The following is a 26,639-nucleotide window of genomic DNA, read 5'->3' as shown; positions in this document are numbered from 1 at the left end:
TAAACTAATTTATCCTGCTTGAGACATGGGAAAATTGAGGCACAGAAAGGGACAAGGATTCACTCATTTTGTTTAATAAATACTTACCAAATACCTTTAAAGATCTATTTAAAATGATACAAATGCACTCTAGCCTAGCTGAGGCCATGATCCAAGTTTATTTAAAATATTTATAGTAATTACCATATTATTATCCAAGCACGGTCACCAGTTTAAAATATATAAACACTTATGCATAGGGGAAAAGGTGAAGAAATGCAGTAATGGTGATTACTTTGGGTGGCAGAATATGGCTTTTCCCCCTTTTTGTAGTTTTCTATATTTTTTTCTAAATTTTCTTACTTTTATAATTGAAAGAAAAAATAAAACCTATCATCCTCTAAACCTCAACTTATTTTCCTATTTTAATCAGCTACAGAGTAGTAAGTTTTGCTTTCTTTCTCATTTTTACATAATTAGAAATCAAACAAATCTGGGCCAAGGATAAAAAGGGGAAAAAAATTAGTTGGAACATTCCAAATAGAAAGCAATCAACACTGGGGCTAAAAATGACATAGAGACTATGGCATCAAGGAAAGTCAGGGGAAAAAGCATGAAAGACTATGAGGAAAAAATCTAACAAGATGAAAAGGAAGGTACTAGCAATACATTATTTTTAAGCTTTGCCAAATAAGAGCTTATAACACCTGGAAATTATATGGATCTGGGATATTTCAGAATAGGAAAGTGCCAAGTTCCAAGCTAAAAATTTAAGCCATGATTCTAAAGCAAAGATATTATAACCTACTTCATTGTTTCTTAGGCAAAAAGCTATCTACTTACTTTTTTTCATTGATACAGCTTTTAAAAAGTGCTACTAGAAAAAAGAGTCACTCCAAGGTTTGAGACTATCAGTAGGAAAGGAAATATGTTTTTCCTCAATGGGGCTGATGAAAGCTTGTGGATTCATTCAGAGGACACGGAAGAAACAGAACTATTCTTTGCCCAACCTTGTGAATAAGAAAAAAGACTAGGGAGCTAAGATAATGTGCCCAAACGGACTATCCTATCAAGAAAGAATAAAGGTTAGAGCAAGCTGTGAAGGAATAATTGAAGTTTCTGAGATTATTTTGAAACTCATGAATTAATATGAATAGATGGACCTTAATGTAACAGGAACAGGAAATATATAAGTGGCCATGATGAGCTTCTCCCCGCAGAACTGGCCGTTGGGTTCTTCTAACCCAAAGCAACTTGACGTCTCGCATAGGGGATGTGCAGAAGAGATGGGAAATATGAAACATAGAGACATGAGAAACTGCCACATCTGCTCTATGTGGCCAGTTATCTAGCCTTGTATAGTCTCATAACTGGCAACAACAGAGGGAGCAAAAACACAGGCCACAGCTAATCCATTTTGTTAACATATGTGAAGTACAATGTTCTATGGAAAAGGGGACATCTGGGGTGCCTGGGTGGCACAGTTGGTTAAGTGCCTGACTCTTGATTTTGGCTCAGGTCATGATCTCAGGGTAATGGTATGGAGCCCAGCATCAGACTCCATGCTCAGTGTGTGGTGGGGGAGGTCTGCTTAAGATTCTCTCTCTCCCTCTGCCCCTCCCCCCACTTGTACTCCCTTCCTCCCTCCCCCCTCTCTCAAGAAAGAAAGAAAGAAAAAAGAAAGAAAGAAGAAAGAAAGAAAGAAAGAAAGAAAGAAAGAAAGAAAGAAAGAAAGAAAGAAAAGAAAGGAAGGGAAAGGGAAAAGAGAAGAAGTATTGGTCCAGAAAAGGGGGGGCCAAAGAACAACAATTTGGCAGAGTTTATCCAACCTGTCCCAAAACAGAAATGCTGACACTAGTAGACAAGAGTATTCAATTTACTGGGAGAGCTTATTCACTTTGTGGACAAGAAACTACGTAAGACTTCTTCGTGGCCTTGATGAAATGTCCCTCGGCACTACTAATTCTATTTCCTCAGATACCCTGCTTACCAATCAGCCCTCCATTTGTCAATTAACTTCTTAGGTATCATATTTCCAGGAACAGGGAATCATGACCAGCAGAGATGAACATATACTGGAAAAGCTGGAGTTCTCATTGTAAATGAATAAATTAGTGTCCGGTTTCATAATTGACTGTTGTGAATTTGACTAGCAGGAGTTTGTGCCAAAGGATCTGGTTACATTTAGGTTCACCGACAAAACCAAGTTTTTAGGCCCGTAAAGGGCGGACTAGACTCTCAGCCACAGAGATCCTGCGAATGCATCTGGTGAAGCCGTTCTCTATCAACTTCAATACTGGTCGAACTCATTTAGATCAACCACCTGAGGGAAAACAACTAACAAACTACCGTAGATTTGAACTGTGAACCCCAGGGCTAAAGCTACCACGTTACAGCACTAAATATATCCCACAATTGTCCAAATTTGTAAACAAGAGAAAAATCATAAAATATCTACCAAATTGCCATCTTGGTGAAAAGTGTCGCCTGATTTAGCATTCTAATCATCCTTACATAGCTTGGATGAGGGAGAAGGTAGGTGTTGATTGAGCTTCTATGCGGCAATGTCAATTCACATTTCATTTACGTTTTACCCGCCCTAAAAAGCTGTCAACGAGGCCTCATCAACAACGCTAAAGGAAAGACGGGCAGTCAGGAGGAGAGCCGCAGGTGACTGTTGGATGCTGTAAGTGCAATCAAAATATTGCTTTTAGGACTGTGTCACATAAGCCTTTAAATGTCCAATTCCCTTGGAAACTGAATAACTCAAAGAATCCATCTTCTCCAGAATGTGGTGGTACGTCCTATTATCATTCAGGGAGCAAAATACTGAATGGTAATTCCAAAGTAAGTGAGGAAATGAAGGAGAGTAGATGGGGGGGGGCGTGGGCAGGGATTCTGACAAAGGGCTTCATTTTATAAAATAATAAAGCTCAGGCAAGCCTCCAATTAATGAGAGCGTGACATCACTCATTCTCAATTTTCCACAAAGACTCCCTAGAGCTGGTGGGGTGGTTACAGTGTGACGCCCCTGGAATAGACTGGCTGACCACCAGGTAAAGATCAGAACGGCTGCCCGTGATCTAACAGTTTGGCTAAAAATAACTAATCTTCCTGGCCCACAAAGTGAGATCATAAGAAGACAAAGCTAAAATTTTTAAATCACACTTCTTAAAATATCAATTCAATACACCGAAGACCACCTCTCTTAGAATGATAGGTACAAATAGATGGGCAACCTGACCCAAAAGGACTGCGTTGTATTTTAACCCATTGTCCAGCAGATGGCATAAATGTTCTCCACCTAAAGTGCATCTGCGTCTGAGGAACATCGCTGGAGGAGCCTAAAAATCTTCACAACCTGTCCCAGCTAAGGTGCCCACATACCCCGAAAAAAATGAGTACCCCAGTGAAACTAGTAAAAATAAAAGTAAAATACACGCAGTGAGAAAGAGTATCTTTTCAATAAATGGTACTTGGGATAACTGGGTATCCACATGCAAAAGAATGAAATTGGAACCTCATCTCACACCATATATAAAAATTAACTCAAAACAAATCATAGGAAGTGTAAGACTCTTAGAAGAAAACACAGGGGCAAGTCTTTCTAACCTTGGGTAGGCAATGGTTTCTTAGATATGACACCAAAAGTGCAAGAGACAAAAGAAAAAATCAATTGAAACTCTATGCTGAAAATGATACCATCAAGAAAGTAAAAAGACAACCCACAGAACTGAAGAAAATATTTACAAATAATATTTCTTTATTTTTTAAAGATTTTATTTATTTATGTGACAGAGAGAGACAGCCAATGAGAGAGGGAACACAGCAGGGGAGTGGGAGAGGAAGAAGCAGGCTCCCAGTGGAGGAGCCCAATGTGGGACTCGATCCCAGGACGCCGGGATCACACCCTGAGCAGAAGGCAGACGCTTAACGACTGCGCTACCCAGGCGCCCTACAAATAATATTTCTGATAAGGAACCTGGATCAAGGCTATATAAAGAACTCTTAGAATTTAACAACAAAAAGACAATAACCCAATTTAAAAATGGGTTTTCTCCATTTCTCCACGCCTCCAAAGAGAACATACAAAGAGCCACTGAGTACATTTTAATGCTCCACATCGTCAGTCATTAGGGAAATGCAAATCAAGACTACAGTGAGACATCACTTCGTACCCACTAAAATTGCTATAATCAAAGACAGACAATAATAAGTGCTGGCAAGGATGTGGAGAAACGAGGCCAAAGACATGGCTGGTGGGATGTGTACAATGGTTCAGTGATGTTGGAGAACAGTCTGGCAGCTCCTTAACATGTGAAACAGAGAGTTACCATATGACCCAAGAACTCCCCTCCTATTACCCGAGGTATATTAGGTATGCCTTGGGATACCTATACGTAGAAACACCAGCCAAGAGAAACGAAAGCATCTCTGCACAGAAACTTGTACACGAATATTCAGAGCAGCATTACCGGTAATAGCCAAAGAGTGAAAATCACCCAAATGTCCATCAACTGATAAATGGATGAACAAGATGTGGTATAGCCACAACTAGGAATGTTATTCAACAATAAAAAGGCCTGAGGCACTGACAGAGGCGACAACACAGTTGAACCTCTTCCCAAACGACCACGTATTATATGATTCCATTTGATACAAGGTCTAAAAATCATTAGTGCACTTTAATTGGGTATATATTTACAGTCTGTGAATTTGATCTCAATAAAGCTGTTCAAAACCCTATAGTGGACAAAAATAGCCATGTGCAAATTATCTGTAAACCTAGGATTTTCGAACATTAAAACCTAAGATTATACTATCAGGGGAAAAAAGACAGATATGAAAGAAACTAACCTACTCAGTACTACTGAAACCTGGACGATGAAAGAATGAGTTAAGAGAAGGGAAAAGGTCTGTGTGGAAACAGGGTAAGCTAAAACTTACAGCAAGAGTTACCTAGTGTGTCTAGTACCATCCAAGGCAGGGAGTGGCCCGGTCAGATACTCACCTATCTCATTCCGTCGGTGGGTGTATCCCCTTAGTAGAGATGAATTAATTATACCATTACACAATGATATTTACCATAAATATCATTTTACAAACTCCATTTGCTCTGATTTCAAACTCACCAGGCCACTTCTCTAATTGTAAACTTCCCACACACTTATCTGATAGGGCTGTGATGAGAGCTGACTCTTGTATAGAGTACGTTAGAAATTAGTAAATTAATCCCCTGGTTTAGATTCATCACTTACAATATTGGTTAGTATGAACCAATCCTCATGAGACTTATAAACTTTGGCTACTTTTAGCAAACTATTTCTCAGCCTACAAAGTTCATGACCAATGACTCTCAACCATGGGGACATTCCCACAACAGGACTCCTAAGAGGTTAATCTACTGTATACTTCAGGCAGAGGTGGCGAGAGTAAGGTTCCCTAGCCTCTCCCACCTCCACTGACTATCACTGCTACATTAAACCACTGTCATGGACATGAGAGTGCATGGTCTCGGATAGGTTGGCATGCCTGGACTGAGAGCCTTCCACCAAGATCCTACGGCCTCTGAGGCCCAGACTGAGCAGCACCCTAGCCTTCCTCAGGGTATCTCCATCTCAGCTCTAACTTCCATACTCTCAGATCCTCACATTCTATTATGTGATCCAGCCTGACCTCACTTTACAGATGAAATAGTGGGACCCACAGAGTTTAAGAATCTTACCTAAAATCACACAGCTAATTAACAGCGGAGTAAGAATCGGAACCAAAGTCTTGGGATTCCCAGCCCAACATTTCATTCCTCCTGTAGTGCTGCCATTTGAATGCTCAGCTTGCCTGTGTGGAAAGTCCCCCTGCTGGGAAAGCTCCTTCTCACGCCTGAGGCATGCTTCAGGCCCTTCCAGTATTCTCACAGGCTATTTCACACCCACATTTACACATCAGGCCCCAAGACTTTTTTGAATTTGAAAAAATTCCTATAAAATTTTATATCTATATATTCATTGACTACCTCTGCAAGAATACATTAGAAGTCAGTGACAGTCTCCAGGGGCACCTGGGTGGCTCAGTCAGTTAAGTGTCTGGCTCTTGATTTCAGCTCAGGTCATGATCTTAGGGTCATGGGATCCAGCCCCACGTCGGGCTCTGTGCTGGGCATGGAGCCTGCTTAAGATTCTCTCTCTCCCTCTTCCTCTGCCCCATACCACCTCCCTCAAAAAAAAAAAAAAAAAAAAAAAAAAAAAAAAAAAAGTCTGGGATGCCTGGGTGGCTTAGTTGGTCAAGCATCTGCCTTCGGCTCAGGTCAGGATCTTGGGGTCCTGGGATTGAGTCCCACATCAGGCTCCTTGCTCAGTGGGGACCCTGCTTCTCCCTCTGCCTGCTATTCCCTCTGTGCTCTCTCTCTTGCTCTCTCTCTCTCTCTGACAAATATATAAATAAAACCTTAAAAAAAAAAACAAAAAACAAAGTGACAGTTTCCAGTAAAGAACTAAGCCAAGCAGAAGAAAGGCTTTTCATGAATATCTTTTCAGTGTTATTGGAATCTTTACCATATGCTTTTATCGCCCATATAAAAACATAATTTTGAAAAACCTGTGCCATAAAAGGCTTACAAAATCCCAACATGTATACCATATACATATCACATGCAGCATTCTCATTGAAAAGAAAAAAAATTACCAAATATCTGGGCCACCTTTTATTTTTTTCCAATGTTAGAAAGGCTTGTTTATTTCACACCCTTCACCTGACAACTTTACAGATAACGTGTGCAGAATGCTAGGTGGTTCTCTGCTCAGAGGCAGCCCATCCCGTGGAGAACGCTGAGACAGCCACCTGTCATTGCTTAGAAGTGTGTTGCCATTTTCCTGCAAGGCTATGAAAAACTAGATTTGCTTAAAATGTCCTTCAGTCTCTTTAGAAAGATTTTATTTTATTTATTTTTGGAGAGAGAGAGTGCAGTAGGGGGGAGAGGGAGGGAGAGAATCTCAAGCAGTCTGCTGAGCACTAGCTTGACCTCACAACCCTGAGATGATGATCTGAACTGAAATCAAGAGTTGGACGCTCAACCGACTAAGCTCTCAGGCGCCCCTCCCGCAGTCTCTTTAAAGGAAGCCAGCTGGAGGGAGGCTACAGCTGCTCTATTAACCTCAGCAGTGATTTCGAGGACCTTGGGGATCGCTAAGCCTGGAAATGGATTTCACCAACACACACCGAGATGCAGGTGCCAGGCTGGTGGGGGCGCCGGCCTTCCCTGTGTGGAAGGTGGGCTCTGCATACCCAGATGTGCAGCCATTCCCGCGGGGGCCCACGGACAGGCAAGCTCTGTCCTGTGTGTGTCACCTGGACGCAGAGAGAGCCCGGGGCAGCTGGGGCCCAGAGGGCTGGGGCCAGGGGTCTCTGTACTCACTGGCCAGCCCTCTGGGGCCCTTGCAGGGATTGGGGAAGGGGTGAAGAAGCTGTGATTGTCATGTGCCCAGCCAGGCAGCTCTGGACTGGCTGTGGCCCCCACTCTTATTCAGATGTTGAAGCCAACTGAGGTAGGCAGCTGGAGTGCCCCAGATGCTCCTCTCCTCACACTTCAGGACCCAGCCCATGAGGCGGGCCAGGGGCCTGAGCAGACGATGGAGACCATCATGGCCATTTAGAAGCCAGAGGTCTCCTATGGTGGCAAAGACTTGCATACAGAGGATCCCTGAAGACCACTGGGCAACGCTCCCCTTCCAGGCGCAGGTGAGGAGGCCGAACCCCACCAGCTGGTGATTGGAGTGGCAGTGGAATGGGACAACAGTCCCTACGTTAGCGCCATGGCCACAAAAGACTTCATAGGTGCCATGTGGGGGCGGCCGTACAGGAGCAGAAGTGCCAGAGCCTTCCAGGGGCGGGCATGGCATTCCAACCCGCCAGGGCCTCGCCCTACAGAGGGTGGCCCCGCACATCCCTGCACGCCATGCAGAGACCTCTCTCCCAGGTTTAAGGATTCCACCTCGAAAGCAACTTACTATACTACAAGTCCCCTTTTTAATTCCAACATTAGCATAAGTAAGAAAAAACTTCAGAGGTATGTTTAAGCACCTACAGAGTCCCACTTTGTTAATGATCCTACCTAGGTAGACTCGAGCTTTAGAATGTCCTGAATTAAATAACATGCATACGAAACCGCAAATGGGAAAGCAACGGACGTTGGATACAGGTTCTAAGCTGACTAATAACGATTATCATAGCAAATAACGATGTACAAATGTTCATTTATTTCTTCCTTCACTCAAATATTTAGTGAAGGATTAGTATGTGTCCAGCCCTACGCTAGGAACTTCTGATATAATAGTCATCATAAACCAGCTTGGCTCCAGTTCTCATGGAGCTTACCCTCGTGGAGGAAACAAACATAAACCAAATCACTGAAAAACAGAATTAATGTGTAACTGAAAACTGGGACTGGTATTGTGAAGAAAATTGTGCTGTAAGCAGTTGAGGTTTCTAAGCAGCCAGCAACATGTTCAGATCTGCATTTTAGAATAAGAAAAAAATCTTGTACTTACATGAAATTACAGTGCAGACAGGTATGAAAGGCAGCAGGACCAAATTACTACATAGAAATACAGTGTTAACATTCTTTTCATTCTTAGGAGAGGTGCCAAGGAATTTTCAGTGATTAGAAATCCAAGGCCATTTTTATGGCTGTGCTCCTGGAAGCACTTTGGTCCTGCCAGAGCCCAGGGCCTTGGTTCAGCAAATACTACCTCCAGACACTGCTTAGTAACATCAAAGCCTTTTCCTCTCCTGTCTTCTTTCCGTGACCCTGCCAAGACTTCAGAGTCAAGACTCTCAGCATCATGGTCAGTATAGCTGCCCACTTATTGCAAAACAGGAGGAAGACTCCTAATTTACTCACCTGATTATCTAGTTTCAGCTGTCGAAGCTTCATGGTCTCATCTTCAAAGGCACTGTTTAAAAAAAAAATGAAGAAAAAAAAGCAGGTAAAGAGAAAATTCTGTTAAAACCATGTCGATTTCATCTTTTCCATGTATCTACTCCTTTGGGCTGTTTGGAACCAATTGATTCTGCCTCAGGGAAAGCATCCATGTCTAGATGTTACCCACGCTGACCGCAGGAGGATTTGCCATCCTTAATGCCACACTTATTCCACAGAGGACTTCAGGAGGCTGAAGTACCCAAAGAGTTAAAAAAAAAAAAAAAAGATATAGTGAGGCACTTGGGTGACTCAGCCAGTTAAGCATCTGACTCCTGATTTCGGCTCAGGTCATATCTCAGGTTTGTGAGATCAAGCCCCACGTGGGCTCTGCACTGGGCATGGAGCCTGCTCAAGATTCTCTCTCTCCCTCTACCCCTCCCCCACTCAAATACATAAATCAATCTTAAAAAAAAAAAAAAGGATGTAGAACACAGACCCCCATGCATGCAGGGATTTTTTTTTTAAACCGTATGTTGAGTACTTACTATAGGCCAGACAGTGAAGTGCCTTACATGCATTATTTTATTAATTCCTCAAAACAACCCTCTGAATTAGGTACTCTTTATTTTTCACACTTTGAAGCTGGAGAAACAGACTTGGAGGGCCACACATATGGTTAAACAGCAGAAACAGACCGTAATCCAGGTCTCTTTGCAGAGTTTAAATTCCACCTAAAAATCAAATCTGTTTTTCTTCCTTTTTGGAGCTAGTTCTAGGAAAGAGAGAATGAGACTATAATGGGGCTCAGGGCAGGCTGCCCCCAGATATGTCAAAGTGGCACACTGGTAATGCTGAAGTAAAGTTTGCTTGAAAAGCAGCCGATAGAAGCACATTCTGACCCTCCTCTCTGTCCCCCTGAAAGGAGGAAATAAATTTCCCATGTGAAAGGTGTCCTCCCTGTACTAGGAGGTAAAGAAACATCCTTTTTTTTTTATTATAATCATTTTTTTATTATATTATGTTAGTCACCATACAGTACATCCCTGGTTTTGACGTAAAGTTCGATGATTCATTAGTTGCGTATAACACCCAGTGCACCATGAAATACATGCCCTCCTTACTACCCATCACCAGTCTATCCCATTCCCCCACCCCCCTCCCCTCTGAAGCCCTCAGCTGTAAAGAGACATCCTTGTCACCAGAGACAGAGAATTCAAAGCCTAGAAGTCAGTATACACAAACTCTGCTTAATGTCTTCACTCATTAGTAACCAAGACTAAGTTTCTTTGTCTTGTCAGTTCTTCACAAATTTATTGTTTCTTTTTCTAAAAGGTATATAAACCATCTGCTTTGGTTATTTCTTAGGCCCCTACCTATAAGAACTCCATATTTACAAAATTAATTTTTTTCTATTAATCTGTCTTGTGTCAATTTAATTATTAGACCAGCCAAAAGAACCAAGATGGGCAGGGTAAAAATCTCCCCCACCCCAACAACTATGTATAGTATCTTACTACAGCCCACTGATTTCCTTAGGATCTGGGCAAGTCATTTTACTTTTCAAGTTTGCCATTAACAAAAAATGATGCCCGTCACGCAAGGAGACTCTAAGAATGGATGAACAGATGAGACTTAACATCACGAGGAGACAGATTTGTTTGATGGAAGAAGACGACAAAAATGGAATCAAATTACTGTCTCCAAATCTTTTTGAACTTCTCAAAAACTCTCTCGGAAGCTGTTTCTATTTTTCAAAATTTTCTAATTTAAGATTTTATTTCGCGACTCATCATTCTTGGAAAGAGTAGAGTATGAAACATGGCAGAAATGGTTCTTAATTATTATTTATTTTTATTATAAATTGTTACTGGGAGCTTACTGTCAGAAAAACCACAAATACAAGATCCTATTTAAGAAGAGAAATTCCATGGCTACAAAGGGAAGCATGGCTTTTCCTGCATTTGCAGTAAAAATACCAAAGCATCTATCCACGGCTTAATGGTTTGCCACTACTTTCATATATTTTAGAAGGTGTTATGCATTTTAATAATGCATAGCAACTTGGAATTTATGTACTATCTCCAAGGCTCCTCCTGCCTACTAACCTGTAAGCAGATTTAATAACCCCTTAGATATAGATGACACTCTGGTTCTCTGACAGTTCTGCTCTATTAATTTCCTTATAAACTACGTGCTTAAAAAAAAAAGCTGGGTATTCAAAATAAATCATCTCCTTTTTCCCAGTTCAAAAACAGACAAATAGGACCACAGACAAATAGGACCACCTGGGTGGCTCAGTCGGTTAAGTATCAGACTCTTGATCTCAGCTCAGGTCTTTTTTTTTTTTTTTTAAGACTATATTTATTCATTTGAGAGAGAGAGAGAGAGAGAGAGTGAGAAAGCATGAGTGGGGGGAAGAGGCAGAGGGAAAGGCAGACTCCCTGCTGAGCCAGGAGTCCAATGTGGGGCTCAATCCCAGGACCTGGAGATCATGACCTGAGCCGAAGGCAGATGCTTAACTATCTGAGCCACTCAGGCGCACTCAAGCGCCCCTCAGCTCAGGTCTTGATCTCAGGGTCGTGAGTCTGAGCCCTGTATTGGGCTCTGCTCTGGGTGTGGAACCTACTTAAAAAAAAAAAAAAAAAAAGAGGGAAAATAAACAAAAATATCAGATATGATAAACTCAGGCCTTGACTTTGTGGGCCCCTAACATTTCTCCTAGATATGTTCCTGTTTTCCTTACTGTTTTTAATCCTCATTCATATAGTTTTAAATCCTAGCTTTATGAATACAGTGCTAGAATATTATCAGTATTCAGTGGATAGTAGTATAAATTCGAAAAATTCTACATAAAACAACAAAGACACAGTGCTTAGGCGACTCGGTTGAGCAACCGACTCTTGGTTTTGGCTCAGGTCATGATCTCATGGGTCATGAGATCCTGTGAGCCCGAGTTGGGGGTCTGCGCTCAGCAGGGAATCTACTTGAAGATTCTCTTCCTCTCCCTTTGCCCCTCCCCTGCACTCTTACCCTAAAATAAATAAATAAATCTTTTTTTTTTTTTTAAGAAAACAACTAAGACAAAAAATTATGAATATATTGGGGCGCCTGGGTGGCACAGCAGTTAAGCGTCTGCCTTCGGCTCAGGGCGTGATCCCGGCGTTATGGGATCGAGCCCCACATCAGGCTCCTCCGCTAGGAGCCTGCTTCTTCCTCTTCCCACTCCCCTTGCTTGTGTTCCCTCTCTCACTGGCTGTCTCTATCTCTGTCAAATAAATAAATAAAATCTTTAAAAAAATTATGAATATAAATATATATAGGAAAAAATTGTGAATATATAGGAATGGGTAACATGGTATAAAAATGCACTGTTATGTACTAGTATTTTCAACAGCTACTGCTATTAATCTTGTTTTTCTTCTACCTCACTCTGCTCTCAACACTAAACCAGAATTACAAAATCCCCCGGCATGGAAAAGAGATCATCCTATCTCACCCCCCACCCCATCCCTACACACACACACACACACACACAATGCTAAAACCTCCTCTCACGGTAAATTCTGACACACAACTAAAGTCCTCAAACATTTCTCTTAAGGCCTCTAATAGTGAGGAAACCAGGTGTATCTTCAATGCTATCTTGACACCACTTAATTCCTTTCAAGCCTGGGCAAGCTGAACAGACAATTTAAATAAACACGTTTTGTTTTGCCCTGAACAAAAGAGGCACAAAAGAGATGCTATGTAATTGTAACATTTAGATACCTCCTGTACATCAAAAACTACCATTTCTTTGAGGTCTAGTTTTAAATTATAATTTAGTAGAAAGAACAGATATTTATATACTTATAATAATCTGCACTAGAATTTCTAGTCTAACCTGCAATATGATCTTACTAAATTTGCATTTTCTCCTTTAATATTCTCTCCTTTCTTTCAAACAAAGTTGTTTAATAGCAAGCCTAACCAAGCCTGGTTAGTAAATCAACACAAAACAGAAAGATTTCCTACAGAGTAAAAGAAATGCAATTACTGTATTTCCTATTTTTTTTTAAAGATTTTATTTATTTATTTGACAGAGATAGAGACAGCCAGCGAGAGAGGGAACACAAGCAGGGGGAGTGGGAGAGGAAGACGCAGGCTCATAGCAGAGGAGCCTGATGTGGGGCTCCATCCCGTAACGCCAGGATCACGCGCTGAGCCGAAAGCAGACGCTTAACCGCTGTGCCACCCAGGCGCCCCTCCTCCTATTTTTGTCATGGAAAATTTCCTATATACTTATAGAAACAGGGAAAATCCTAAATATACATCTTAGAAAAACAGATCCAACATTCGAGCATGTCATACAATTATGCCCACAGAAGCAGACTCTGTGCTGAGCAAGAAGCCCAATGTGGGGCTCAATCCCAGGACCCTGGACTCATGACCTGAGCCAAAGGCAGATACTTAACCAACTGAGCCACCCAGGTGCCCTGATATGATTCCATTTTTATGAAATGTCCAGAATAGACAAATTTATAAAGGCAGAAAGTAGATTAGTGATTGCTTAGGGTCGTTGGGGAATGATAGCTAAAGGGCATGGGATAGCTTTTTGAAGTGATGAAAATGTCCTAAAATTAACTGTGGCGATGGCTGCACACTTCAGTGAATATACTAATAACCAGTGAAGTGTATATAATTTAAAGGGGTGTATTGTATGGTATATGAATTATATTTCAATAAAGCTGTTATTGTAAAAAAAATTCCACGAGTCTATACTAATTCTAAATAAATAAGTATAACGAAGATCTTTGTTACAGAATAATGCCAACTAATAAATATAGAATGAATAACAGTAGTAGAATATCATGACTTTATAACCACTGTATTAATAATTGACTCTTGCAAGAAACATTGATGGATCCTGTAACCACTGAGTGAAGCAGGATATTCAACACAATCTCAAGTATCTCCCCCACAGATCATATTAATTACAAAGAGGAAAAGGTAACATTACAATGAGGAAATCTGGACATTACCTTAACCAAATGAAGGGATACAGCAACTATGATGGGACAGGCTGACATATGGTATTCCCTGATGTGATCTACTGAAAAGAATACAAAATAATGTATGCAACATTCCTGCCAACAATGTTTGTCCTAAATCTATTCAAGAGGAAACAAACCAAATGGAGGGAAATTCTGTAAGACAACTCTCATGATTCTTCAAAAACATCCTTATCAAGAGAGACAAAAAAACAGTTCTAGGTGATAGTGGAGGAAATTTAAGAGAAATTTCTGGCAAGAAAATATAACACATAATCCTTGAGTTATGGATCAAAACATACAGTAAAGACTATTATGGGTGCACTGAGGATATCTAACTATAACGGCACATTAGACGAGGGTATTAGTATATTAAGGTGAAGTGTCCCACATGTGATAATAGTATTGCGGCATGTAGGAGTGCGAATAAGGTAGAAATAATGAGGCAACAGGAACAGGGTAGTGTGGACGGGGGAGCCACACTTCTCTGAGTATCCATGAGTCCATAATGACACAGATAAATAAATGAATGAAAAAATGAATAAATAAACAAAGAAGGTACAGCTCTTCCTTACAGAAAAAGAAATCCAATTTGAAAAGATAAAAGGAATGATGGAAATAGAAAGTCACCAAAGGCAAACACCACAGTAATATTACTGCAGGCAAGAATCATCAATGGATGCTAAAATTAGTGGGTATGATGGGAAACAGGATATTTGCATAGTCTCAAAGTATCTGCCCACAAGATAATTACTGATTGCAAAGGGAAAAATAGTAACTTTATAGTGGAGAAACCTGGAAGACAGCACCTTAACTAAGTGATTAACATCACCATCAAGAAGACACAGAAACATCACGCTCCTCCTGATACGATGTGCTGAGAAAGGCACGGCATCATGCTGGTGGTATTCTTGCCAAAAATGCACAGCCTTAATCATGAGCAAACAGCTCAGGAGCCCAAACTGAGAAACACACTAACAAAATAAATGGCCAGTATTCTTCAAATGTGTGAAGATCAAAAGGGATGAAGGGGAGTGAGAGGTACAACTTTCCAGTTAAGGGATGAATAAGTCACAGGGATGAAAGGTACAGCATAGGGCATGCCATCAGTGGCAATGTAACAGCCTTGTAAGGTAACAGACGGGAGTTACGCTTGCGGTGAGCAGAGCAGAGTTGCTGAATCACTATATGGTACACCTGAAACTAATGGAACACTGTGTGTCAGCTATACTGATTTTTTTTTAAAGATTTTATTTATTTATTTGACAGAGAGAGACAGCCAGCGAGAGAGGGAACACAAGCAGGGGGAGTGGGAGAGGAAGAAGCAGACTCCCAGCGGAAGAGCCTGAAGCAGGACTCCATCCCAGAACGCTGGGATCACGCCCTGAGACGAAGGCAGACGCTTAACGACTGCACCACCCAGGTGCCCCTATACTTTGATTTTTAAAAAGCCTCAGGATCAGGAAAGACTGAGACACTACCCAGGCTGGAGAAGGTTGGAGAACACTAAAGAGATGTGACAACTAAGTAGAATACAGGATCCTGGATTTGGATCCCAAACTACTAAGAGACAGTAGTGGGAAAACTGGCAAAACTCCAAAAAGACCCGTGGATTAGTTAATACTGAATGAGTATTAATGTCCTGGTCTTGATAACTTACTGTGATGACATAAGATATTAACATTAGGGGAAATTTGGTCAAGGAATTCTCTTACATTTTTACAACTTCTTTATATGTCTAATTTAAACCACTATTTAAAGTGAGATACTAAAAAATAATGTTAATAAGCAGTGACTCTAGGTGAAGGGCATAGGTTATCAACTTACTTTTCTTGCTAGGTTTCAGCATATTAAAATTTTTTCAAAATAAGAAACGAGGGAAAAAAACAAGAAACCAGACATTTTGTGTAATGTGCGTTTCAGAGTACACTTAAAAATCCACATGCCCTTTAATCGAGCACCTAATTTACACACACAGTACTTCTAAGGAATGGAGATGGTAGGGAACAATAACGAAATTTGCCCAGAACAAACACCTGAGATACTGAGAGTCTACTTTAAAACGTTATTCACTGAATTGCTGGTCTAGAGCTGTACCCAACAGACCATGTTGCCAAACAGTTTGAAGCATTTAATAACGTATCAATGACCTACTAGATTCTATGATTACTCTACACTTTTAACATTCCTGTCAAGTTCTCTCAGCGTGGGAAAAAAAAAAAAGGAATACATTTTTCTAACACAAAATCCATTGCCGCTCTCCAGTCAGGGAAGGCTTCTTGCTGCCTCCCACACGGTGCCAGATAATAAGGGTGCTGTAATCAGCACTTAGCTGCAATTTGGCCAGTGATGCAGGAGGCTAAACAGGCTTCCTCTGTGGTACTGGAGGGAGTAAACACCATCCTTGCCAGGAACGCAGCAGGCTACGACTTGCAAAACTGAAGGCTCTGAGCAGGCCATGGCTTTTCTCATGGTACCTTGTGTGAGCACTTCCTTTGCTAATTATAATATTGCCTCATAACATCACAAGTGATACTTCTTAGTCTCAGGAATTAGTTAAGAAAGGAGAAGGAAAGGCTTACCCTCCTTTATTTAAATAAATGCAATAAATACCAATGTGGACTGAGAAAGGGGACAACTGAGAAGGCAATTCAATTATTTTAGTTAGAGGAATTCATAACTGTAAATCTTTAGTCATTAGCTGCCTCTATGACATTACAATAAAAACAATTTATGGAAATGTGGTTCAACTCAATCAGAAACAAATGTACTATGTGTGATAAGGAATTATTAAAAAGGTGATATTATGGGAAAGATGAAGGAAAAAGGTTTAGTAACTGAAGACAAGTAATTACATACAGCAATGTAATTTTGTAAGTCTTAAATCTAGTCAGTTAATCTTTGATTAACTATGACTCTCACTTCTGGGAGAAAAACTGTAGGTTTTGATTATGACTTTTACTTAAATACACATACTAAAAATCAATAAAATCAACAAACTGGACTTCATTAAAAAAAACTTTTAGTGAAACTACATCAAAGTAGAACGTTTCTGCACAGCAAAGGAAACAATAAACAGAATGAAAAGGTAACCTATTGAATGGGAGGAAATATTTGCAAAACATATACCTGATAAGGGGTTAAAATCCAAAATATATAAAGAACTCGTACTATAGCAAAAAAAAAAAACCCCAACAATCCGATTTGAAAATAGGCATAAGATCTGAATAGACATTTTTTCCAAAGACAGACAGATGGCCAACAAGTACATGAAAAAGTGCTCAGTATCACTGATCATGAGTAAAATGCAAATCAACACCACAGTGAGATATCACCTCACACCTGTCAGAATGGCTAGTATCAAAAAGCAAAGAGGGGCGCCTGGGTGGCTCAGTTGGTTAAACAGCTGCCTCCAGCTCAGGTCATGACCCCAGGGCCCTGGGATCCAGCCCCGCGTCAGGCTCCCTGCTCAGTGGGGAGCCTGCTTCTCCTTCTCCCCCATTTGTGAGCTCTCTCTCTCTCTCAAGTAAATAAATAAAATCTTAAAAAAAAAAAAAAGACAAGAAATAACAAGTGTTGTTGAGGATGTGGAGAAAGGGAACTCTTGTGCACTGCTGGTGAGAATGTAAACTGGCGCAGCCACTGTGGAAAATGGTATGGAGGTTCAAAAAATTAAAAATAGAGCATGGTGGCTCAGTCAGTTAAGCATCTGCCTTTGGCTCAGGTCATGATCCTGGGGTCCTGGGTTAGAGCCCCGCATCAGGGTCCCTGCTCAGTGGAGAGTCTTCTTCTCCCTTTCCTTTTACCCTCCTCCTGACTTGTTTTCTCTCTCTCTCTTTCTCTCTCTCTGATAAATAAATAAAAATCTTTTTAAAAATTAAAAATAGAGTTTCCATATAGTCCAGAAATTCTATTTCTGGGTATTTATCTGAAGAAAACAAAAGCCTTAACCTGAAAAGAGACATGCACCCCATGGTCACTGCAGCATTATTTACAATAGCCAAACATGGAAGTAACCTGAGTGTCTACCAATGGATGAATGAATAAAGATGTAATGTGGGATATTATTCAGACATAAAAAGAATGAAATCTTGCCATTTGCGACAACATGGATGAAACTTGAGGCCATTCTAAGTGAAGTAAATCAGAGAAAAGACAAATACTGTATTATCTCACTTATCTGTGGAATCTAAAACAAACAAAATGGGGGCGCCTGGGTGGCACAGCGGTTAAGCGTCTGCCTTCAGCTCAGGGCGTGATCCCAGCGTGTTCTGGGATCGAGCCCCACATCAGGCTCTTCCGCTATGAGCCTGCTTCTTCCTCTCCCATTCCCCCTCCCTGTGTTCCCTCTCTCTCTGGCTGTCTCTATCTCCGTCAAATAAATAAACAAAATCTTTAAAAAAAGAAAAAAAGAAAAAAATTTGGGCTCAAATTCTGGTTTGGGAACTTCCTCATTGTTAAATCTTCAACAAGTCAATTCATCTACCCAAGCCTCCGCTGCCTCAATTATAAAACGTGGACAGTAACAGCTACCTCACAGAGTTGTTCATAAGTATCAGATAATTACATGTGAAAGTACACAGAGACATATGTAAAAGTGCTTTGGAAACTGCAAAGCACCATATGAATATTAACTTCTACCTACTAAAGCATCTCCTTTGTTCATTGCTCTTAAGGTAGGCCGTGGGCTTGTACAGTGAATCCACTCTTGAATTCCAACAATAACTGAGCATAATGTAAAAAGGACCATAAAGTAACCTGGTGACACAGAGGTAAGAAGACTAGTGAGTCTGGTGAGACTAGTCTACTGAGTATAGAACTAGTGAAAAGTCTGATGAGAGTAGCAAATATAGTTGGATGGTTGCAATGCCCTGTGAGAAACACATTAATATAGATAAAATCTACCCAGAATACACTTTGGTGACATTCCCTCCCCTTGGGGGACTAGAGAGGCATTCTCAACTTTGGTACATCTATACACACAAATGACAAAATCATTCCAAGAGCAGGTAATCTTAGGTAAGTAATGTAAAAAATTGAACAATTTGCCTTTACCCACCATGATCTAGGTCACTTATAGAGCAATTTTCTCCATAACAATTCTTAAAATCAGTGTTTAGGTTTCCAGTCAAGCTCAGAAAGGCCTCAAACCATGGCAAAACTAAATAATCACATAATTATTTTATAAGTTTGAGTTAAATTTACTTTTTTCCTTTAAAAAAAAAAAGATTTATTTGTTTGTTTGTTTGTTTGTTTATTTCAGTGAGAGAGTGCAGAGCAGAGGGGCAAAGGTAGAGGGAGAGAGAATCTCAAGCAGACTCCCTGCTGAGCACGGAGCCCAGGGAGGGGTTTGATCTCAGGACCTTGAGATCAGACCTGAGCTGAAATCAAGAGTTGGATGCTTGACTGACTACACCATCCAGGCACCCCAAGTTAAATTTACTCTTGTGCATTGCTCTGGAAACCCAATTTCCATTTCAAAGATTTTTCTATGGGAAAACATCCTAAATGCCAAACAACCAACTCATACCAACACCTGGAACATTAATACAGCTATAAATTGGGGAGCTATCTGTATCCTTATATTGACATCTCAAGTACCAAAGTTAGGGCTTAAAAAGATTGTCCTAGGCTACAATGGCAATATAGTCTACTCCAGATGCATCAGCATTTTACAGCAAGGACAGGGTCCTAATGTAACAGTAACAGTAATTCTAATAGATTTGAAAACAGAATAGTAAGTAGACAGGAAAGAAGAGGGTCTCTTTTCTACTCTACTACTGATTTACTGAGTTATTTCCACAATCTTTCAAAACGTCCATTTTCTTACTAATAAGAGAAACATAAAAACATGGGTCTGGAAGTGCCTGGATGGCTCAGTCTGTTAAGTGTCTGCCTTTGGCTCAGGTCATGATCCTGGGGTCCTGGGATCAAGCCCTGCATGGGGTTCTCTGCTCAGCGGGGAGCCTGCTTCTCGCTCTCCCTCTGCCTGCCACTCCCCCTGCTTGTGCTCACTCACTCCCTCTGTCAAAGAAATAAAATCTTAAAAAAAAAAAAAAAGAAAAGAAAAGAAAAACACTTGGGTCTCTTATTTAACTAGCTAAGAAGAGATAAAAATAAATTTTAGAGGTGGCAAATTGTTGTGGTAGCCTCAAAAGGTAATCAAGTTCACTACTTCCCACATGGATAAGTAAAGAGAATGCAGGAAAAGGAAGAGCAGATACTAGAATTTGGGGTAGCCTTTCATTTTTCTTGTTCCTCTGTTACCTGTGCAATAAATAATATCTGGGGGAAAATATTAGAAAAAGGAAGTTTACAATTTCCTATATCCTATGATACATGTGAGAATCTTGCTGGGAAGCCTGTGTGTCACCACTTGGTGATACTGAACCTCACTGACCAACAAGTACAAGGCATTGTGCAGCTCTGCCAACTAGGATATTACTGCAGAAAAGCAGAGGCCAGGGGCGACTGGGTGGCTCAGTCAGTTAAGCGCCTGCCTTCAGCTCAGGTCATGATCCCAGAGTTCTGGGATCAAGCCCTGCAATCGGCCTCCCTGCTAAGCCAGGAGCCTGCTTCTCCCTCTCCCTCTGACTCTCCCCCTGCTTGTGCTCTCTCACTCTCATCCTCTCTCAAATAAATAAATAAATAAATAAATAAATAAATAAATAAAATTCTAAAAAAAAAAAAAAAGAAAAGCTGAGGACAGGGAAGGTGAAAAATAATGTCAACTGAGAGAAAACATTAACAAAACACATATCTGATAAAGAAGTCCTATCCAAAATACACAAAGAACTCTTAAAAATCAACAATAAGAAAATAAGCCAATTAAAAAATAGGCAAATGACCTACACAGACTCCTCACCAAAGAAGATATACAGATGGCAAATAAGCATATGAAAAGATATTCCACATCATATGCCATTATAGAATGGCAAATTAAAAAAAGGAAAAAAAAAAAAAACGAGTTACCACTGCCGACCTATTACAATAGTTAAAATCCCAAACACTGACAACACCAAATGCTGGCAAAGATGTGGAGCAATAAGAAATCTCATTTATTGCTGGAGGAAATGCAAAAATGGCACAGTGACTATGAAAGACAGCTTGGCAGTTTCTTATAAAACTAAACCTACTTTCATCATATGATCCAGCAGTTGTGCTTAGTCTTTACCCAATGAGTTGAAAACTGTCCACACAAAAAGTTGCACATGAATATTTTCATTGTGGTTATAGCGGCTTTATTCGTAATTGTCAAAAGCTGGAAGCAACCAAGATGTCCTTCAATAGGTGAATGGATAAACAAACTGTGGACATCCATACCATAAAATATTATTCAGTGATAAAAGGAAAAGAGCTATCAAACCGCACACACACACACACATGCACGCACACACACAAAGACATGGAGGAACCTTTAAGGTATTCTGGTAAGTGAAAGAAGCCAATCTAAAAAAGCTGCATATACTATATGATTCCAGCCCTATGACATTCTGGAAAAGGCACACTAGAGAGATAGTAAAAACAGACCTCGAGGGTATTATGCTAAGTGAAGTCAGTTCAAGAAAGACAAATACCATATGATTTCACACATATGTGGAAGTTAAAAATCAAAACAAATGGCACACCAGGGTAGCTCAGTCGGTTAAGCGTCTGCCTTTGGCTCAGATCATGATCCCAGGGTCCCGGGATCGAGTCCCACATCCTGCTCCTTGCTCAGCAGGAAAAATGCTTCTCCCTCTGCCTGCAGTTCCCCTGCTTGGGCGCACACTCACTCTCTCTCTCTCTCTCACAAATAAATAAAATCTTAAAAAAAAAAAAAAAGAAAAAACAAATGAACAACAAAAAGAACCAACTGGTGGTTGCCAGAAGGGAGGTGGATGGGGGGTTGGGTGAAATAGATAAAGGGGATTAAGTATATTTATCATGATGAGCACTGAGAAATGTATAGAATTGCTGAATCATTATATTGTACACCTGAAACTAACAAAACACTGTATGTTAATTATACTTGGATTTTAAAAAATAAAATCAACAACAAAAGGATCTGTGGAGAAATGAGTAAGTAGAGCACAGGGGTTTTTATGGCAGTGAAAGTACTGTGTATGATACTGTGATAGTAGATACATGCCATTATACATTTGTCACAACCCACAGGATGTACCCACAAAGAGTGAATCCTAATGTAAACTACAGACTTTAGTTAATAATAACATACCAATACTGGCTCATCAATTATAACAACTGTACCACACTAATGCAAAATGTTAATAATAGAGGAAATGGGGGGATGGGTGAGGGGCTATATGGGAATTCTCTGTACTTCCATTTATTTTTCAATAAACCTAAAACTGCTCTAAAAAATACAGTCTATTAATTTAAAAAAAAAGATAGTATCAATAGTAGCTTTTAAGCTTCTGCCTTGTCCAAAATAATCCCCTATCTCTGACAAGATGGAATAGTCTGGACCATGTCTATACAGCTTATTTATTCTGGATAGGCCTGTCTACATGGCCATAAACCGACAGACTGGGGTAGACACCTGATATAGGTGGAAGTAATCAGACTCTCCTGGGATTTTTAATTGGCTCTGAGACATCTGAGATCTGAGTTCAGTATAGGCTATTTAGTTGAAGTAAAGTAATTCAACTTTTATTTTACATTGGGGAAACTGAGGCACAGAAAAGTTATGTGGTCCCATAATCAGTAAATGGCAAAGCCAGAATCCAAACCCAGGAAATCTAGTTCCAATTCTTATACTCTCAACCACTTATATGAAAAGATATTGTACTTTACATTTTATTTGGGACCAAGAATACTAGGACACCTAAAGCTGATACTGACACCATTTGAGAGTTTAGTTACAACTGCCGTCTCTAACTCAAACTTTCTTTTAGAAAGGATAGAGTTGAGATCTAAAAAAAAAAATATGGATGCATATAAACACTCCATAAACAGGTAACTTTCTATAGGAGAAAAGACACTGCCTTTCACTCTCTTGACATACCCTTCAACTATACCATCAACCAATGAGAAGTAATGTTTTGTATTCCATATTTTTAAAGACCCTTTCAAAATAGAACTCCCTTTTAAAAATGTTTCCTCTAGAACTCCTTTGAAAAGCCTAAATTTCCCATATGCCTTTCAAGTGAATGCACCAGAAATTTTAATACATTTATTCTCAATCACTGAGTCATAATATTTTGTCGTATTGTGAAATCCTTCACTTCCTCATTTCCCACTGCCAAGGAATTCTGGCATGTGTACCTGTGAGATTATATACAGCATTTGTCATAAATCAGAATAATTTTGATAAACTATATATATTATTTTATATGCACATGATAAACATGTATAAATGCGAATATGGGTGTGAACTGATAAACTGCTGAAAAGATGCAGATGAATCAGAGACCAGAAAAGTCAATGAAAAGGGAGCAGGGAAGCACTTCCTTCCCCACATGTATCCACCCCCGCAAGTTCCCACTTTATCCACATCCCTCGAGTTTGTTCAGCAACAATTTACTTTAATAAACATCAGACCTCTACTAACACCAATGAAGAGAGTCTTTTCCCCCAAATATAGTACCTGCTCTTTGTTTCTTGAGGTTTCCTTCCATTTTTTCCTAATTCTTTCAATGATCAACATTATTCTGAATTTCAGCCCTTTCTATGGGATGTCAGACGACAAAATATCAAAAAAAAAGGGCACTGGGGCGCCTGGGTGGCTCAGTCATTAAGCGTCCGCCTTCCGCTCAGGGCGTGATCTCAGCATTCTGGGATTGAGCCCCGCATCGGGCTCCTCTGCTGGTAGCCTGCTTCTCCCTCTCCTACTCCCCCTGCTTGTGTTCCCTCTCTCATTGGCTGTCTCTCTCTCCATCAAATAAATAAAATCTTAAAAAAAAAAAAAAAGCGCACTGCAAGACTGCAATATATTTACAAGAATCCTAAAATTGAATTTAAAAACAGTGAAATTCAATAAGTGAAGCAGACCATAATGTTCCTGACTCCTGGAAAGTTTCTTCTGGCGCTGACAGGGACACATAATACAACCCCTCTCTGCAGAGCAGAGTGAAAAATCATTCTCATTTCCTGCTACCTCAATTCTATTTTTTTTAAACACACTTGTGAGTTGTTTTGTTATGTAAAGATAAAAAAATCCACTATGTTAACAGATAAAATAAATACAAAGGATAAGAACAATTTACTTAAACATATAAATTGCTGTCTTAACCATAGTCAAACCAGTGATTGCTCAACAGCCATGCCATTCAAAGTCCAGAAGATAAAATCTATCCTCTTCCCCCTAGCATCTTTGCCTAGCAATACCCTTAAAGGGAGAGCATTAACCTTCCATAAACATAGCCTGGGCAATTTTACTTTTCTACATTTTCCCTCCCTAACAAAAGGGATAATAATAATGATCTCATAAAACATCTAAGAATCAAAGTAAAGTGAAACAACTTTATGGACTCTGGATCCAGACTCCCTGGCTTTTTAATATCCCGGATCCTTTACTTTCTCTCTCAGACAAGTCATTTAACCTCTGCCTACCATGCACAGCAGAAAGATAATAATAATCATCTCCTATGACTATATAAGATCTGAACGAATTAATAAGATGAATAGAATAGTGTCAGGTACATAGAATGCACACATTAAATCTGTATTGTTTTCTGAACCTCTACCTTGTCTATGTGTTATGTAAGAGTTAAAGATATAGTTACTGCGGGGCGCCTGGGTGGCACAGTGGTTGGGCATCTGCCTTCGGCTCAGGGCGTGATCCCAGTGTTATGGGATCGAGCCCCACGTCGGGCTCCACCGCTATGAGCCTGCTTCTTCCTCTCCCACTCCCCCTGCTTGTGTTCCCTCTCTCTCTGGCTGTCTCTATCTCTGTCAAATAAATAAAATCTTTAAAAAAAAAAAAAGATATAGTTACTGCTCAAAATAGCTATTTAATTAATAACACTAACAATAGATGTTAAAGAAAACCTCTGTGTCAAAATAAAATGGTCTACTACTTATAAAATAATAATGGGCACTCAATACATTTAAGCAGCTACAAATAAAATATAAAGCCTTTGGTAGTATGATTCATCAAAGAGGAGGCAGTGATTTTTACCTTGAAACTTCCACAAGGAATTATCAGAAACAGTGTCAATGAAGTAAGAAAAAAAAGTAATAAATACAAGTCCCACTCTTTACCTCTCTCCACTCTAACTTCCAATAGCTCCCAAGGTTTCATTATATCTTTACTCTCAACAAGTAAGTTCAATTGTGTATAATCATCACATATTTGCTCTAACATTAGTTTCTGAAATGTTAAAAATATGTTGGTATGAAATATAAAATTTCTGATCTACTAATGAATGCAACTTACACTCAGAGATAACTCTTTAGGCAAATTTATACTCTTTATTAACTTATGATTTCCCAACTTTAGCCAACTGTCCAATGTGATTATAAACTTTTTTTTTTTGAGAGAGAGAGGGTGAGAGAGAATCTTAAGCAGGCTTCACAGCCAGCGGGGAGCCCAAGGCAGGCTGCCGCAGAGCCTAACATACAGGGCTAGATCTCACAACCCTAAGAGCATGACCTGAAATCAAGAGTCGCTTGCTTAACCAACTGAGCCACCCAGGTGCCCCATATGATTATAAACTTTACATGACTCTGTAGCACTGTTTGTAGAAGCAAGATAGCACACTTTAATGTTCCTCAATAGGGACTGATTAAATAAAGTATACTATATCTGTACAATGGAATACCATGCAGCTGTTTAAAAAAAAAGCACTGATATGAGTAAAATACAGAAATACAGAGATACTGATTTGGAACAACTTCCAAGATGTTTTACTAATTGAAAAAGGCAAGGTACAGAAAATTGGGGAGTATTTATCACCATTTATGAAAGAAAAAAATATATACATATCTTTTATCTGCCAAGTGTTGCCTTCAGGGAGGAAACTAAATAGGTAGGGGAAAGGGAAGCATTCTTTTCATTACATACTGTTTCAATCCTTTTGAATTTTGTACCTGTTGGTCACCTGAAAGATCAAACCATGATAAGATGCTTGGAATTTTCAGCCCCACCCCTCATTTTCTTGAAAAGGGAGGGCTGAAAATGGAATTCATTAAATTATGATTGATACTGCCTATCTGATAAAGCCTCCATTAAATCCCACAAGCAGAGAGTTTGGAGAGCTTCCAGGTTGGGAAACACATCCACACCGGGAGGGTAACACATCCCAACTCCATGGGGACAGAAGTTCCTGTGCTTGGGACCCTCCCAGGCCTTGTCCTATGTATCTCTTCATCTGGCTGTTCTTAATATGCTGCTAAACGTTAAGTGTTCCCCTGAGTTCTGTGAGCTACTCTAGCAAATTAACTGAACCCAAGGGGGTAATCTTTGGAACCTATCATCTGTAGCTGGTTGGGTCAGAAGCACAGGTGATAACCGGGCTTGCGAATGACACCTGAACAATGAGGGTAGCAAGGGAGGGGCAGTCTTGTGGGACCGAGCCCTTAACCTGTAGGATCCAAACCTATCTTGGGTAGATAATATCAGAATTGAGTTGAATTGTAGGACACCCAGCTGGTGTCACAGAGAATTGCTTGTTGTGGGGACAAAAACCCCATACATTTGGGGACCAGAGATGTGAAGTGTTCTGTGTGAGTAGTTAAGGAGACAAACAGGAAAGAAACACATAGCAGGA

General features: G+C 40.1%; 1 protein-coding gene across 6 annotated transcripts in view; it reads right to left on the bottom strand.

Moving 5' to 3' along the window:
- TULP3 (TUB like protein 3) overlaps positions 1-26,639 on the bottom strand; it is a 58,335-nt gene that overhangs the window by 22,138 nt on the left and 9,558 nt on the right. For all 6 annotated transcript variants that reach the window (XR_004621222.1, XR_004621223.1, XR_004621224.1 and 3 more), the window contains one exon: positions 8,876-8,927. Coding sequence is in view for 2 of the 6 variants with exons in the window: in XM_034645134.1 (XP_034501025.1) it covers positions 8,876-8,927 (52 nt within the window). In the remaining 4 variants the exon portion in view is untranslated. The remainder of the gene's footprint in view (positions 1-8,875; positions 8,928-26,639) is intronic.

This window comes from Ailuropoda melanoleuca, chromosome 16 (assembly GCF_002007445.2).
Source record: "Ailuropoda melanoleuca isolate Jingjing chromosome 16, ASM200744v2, whole genome shotgun sequence".
Classification (NCBI taxonomy): domain Eukaryota; kingdom Metazoa; phylum Chordata; class Mammalia; order Carnivora; family Ursidae; genus Ailuropoda; species Ailuropoda melanoleuca.
The sequence above is the reverse complement of the archived record's forward strand: the minus strand, read 5'-3'. Positions and strand labels throughout refer to the sequence as shown.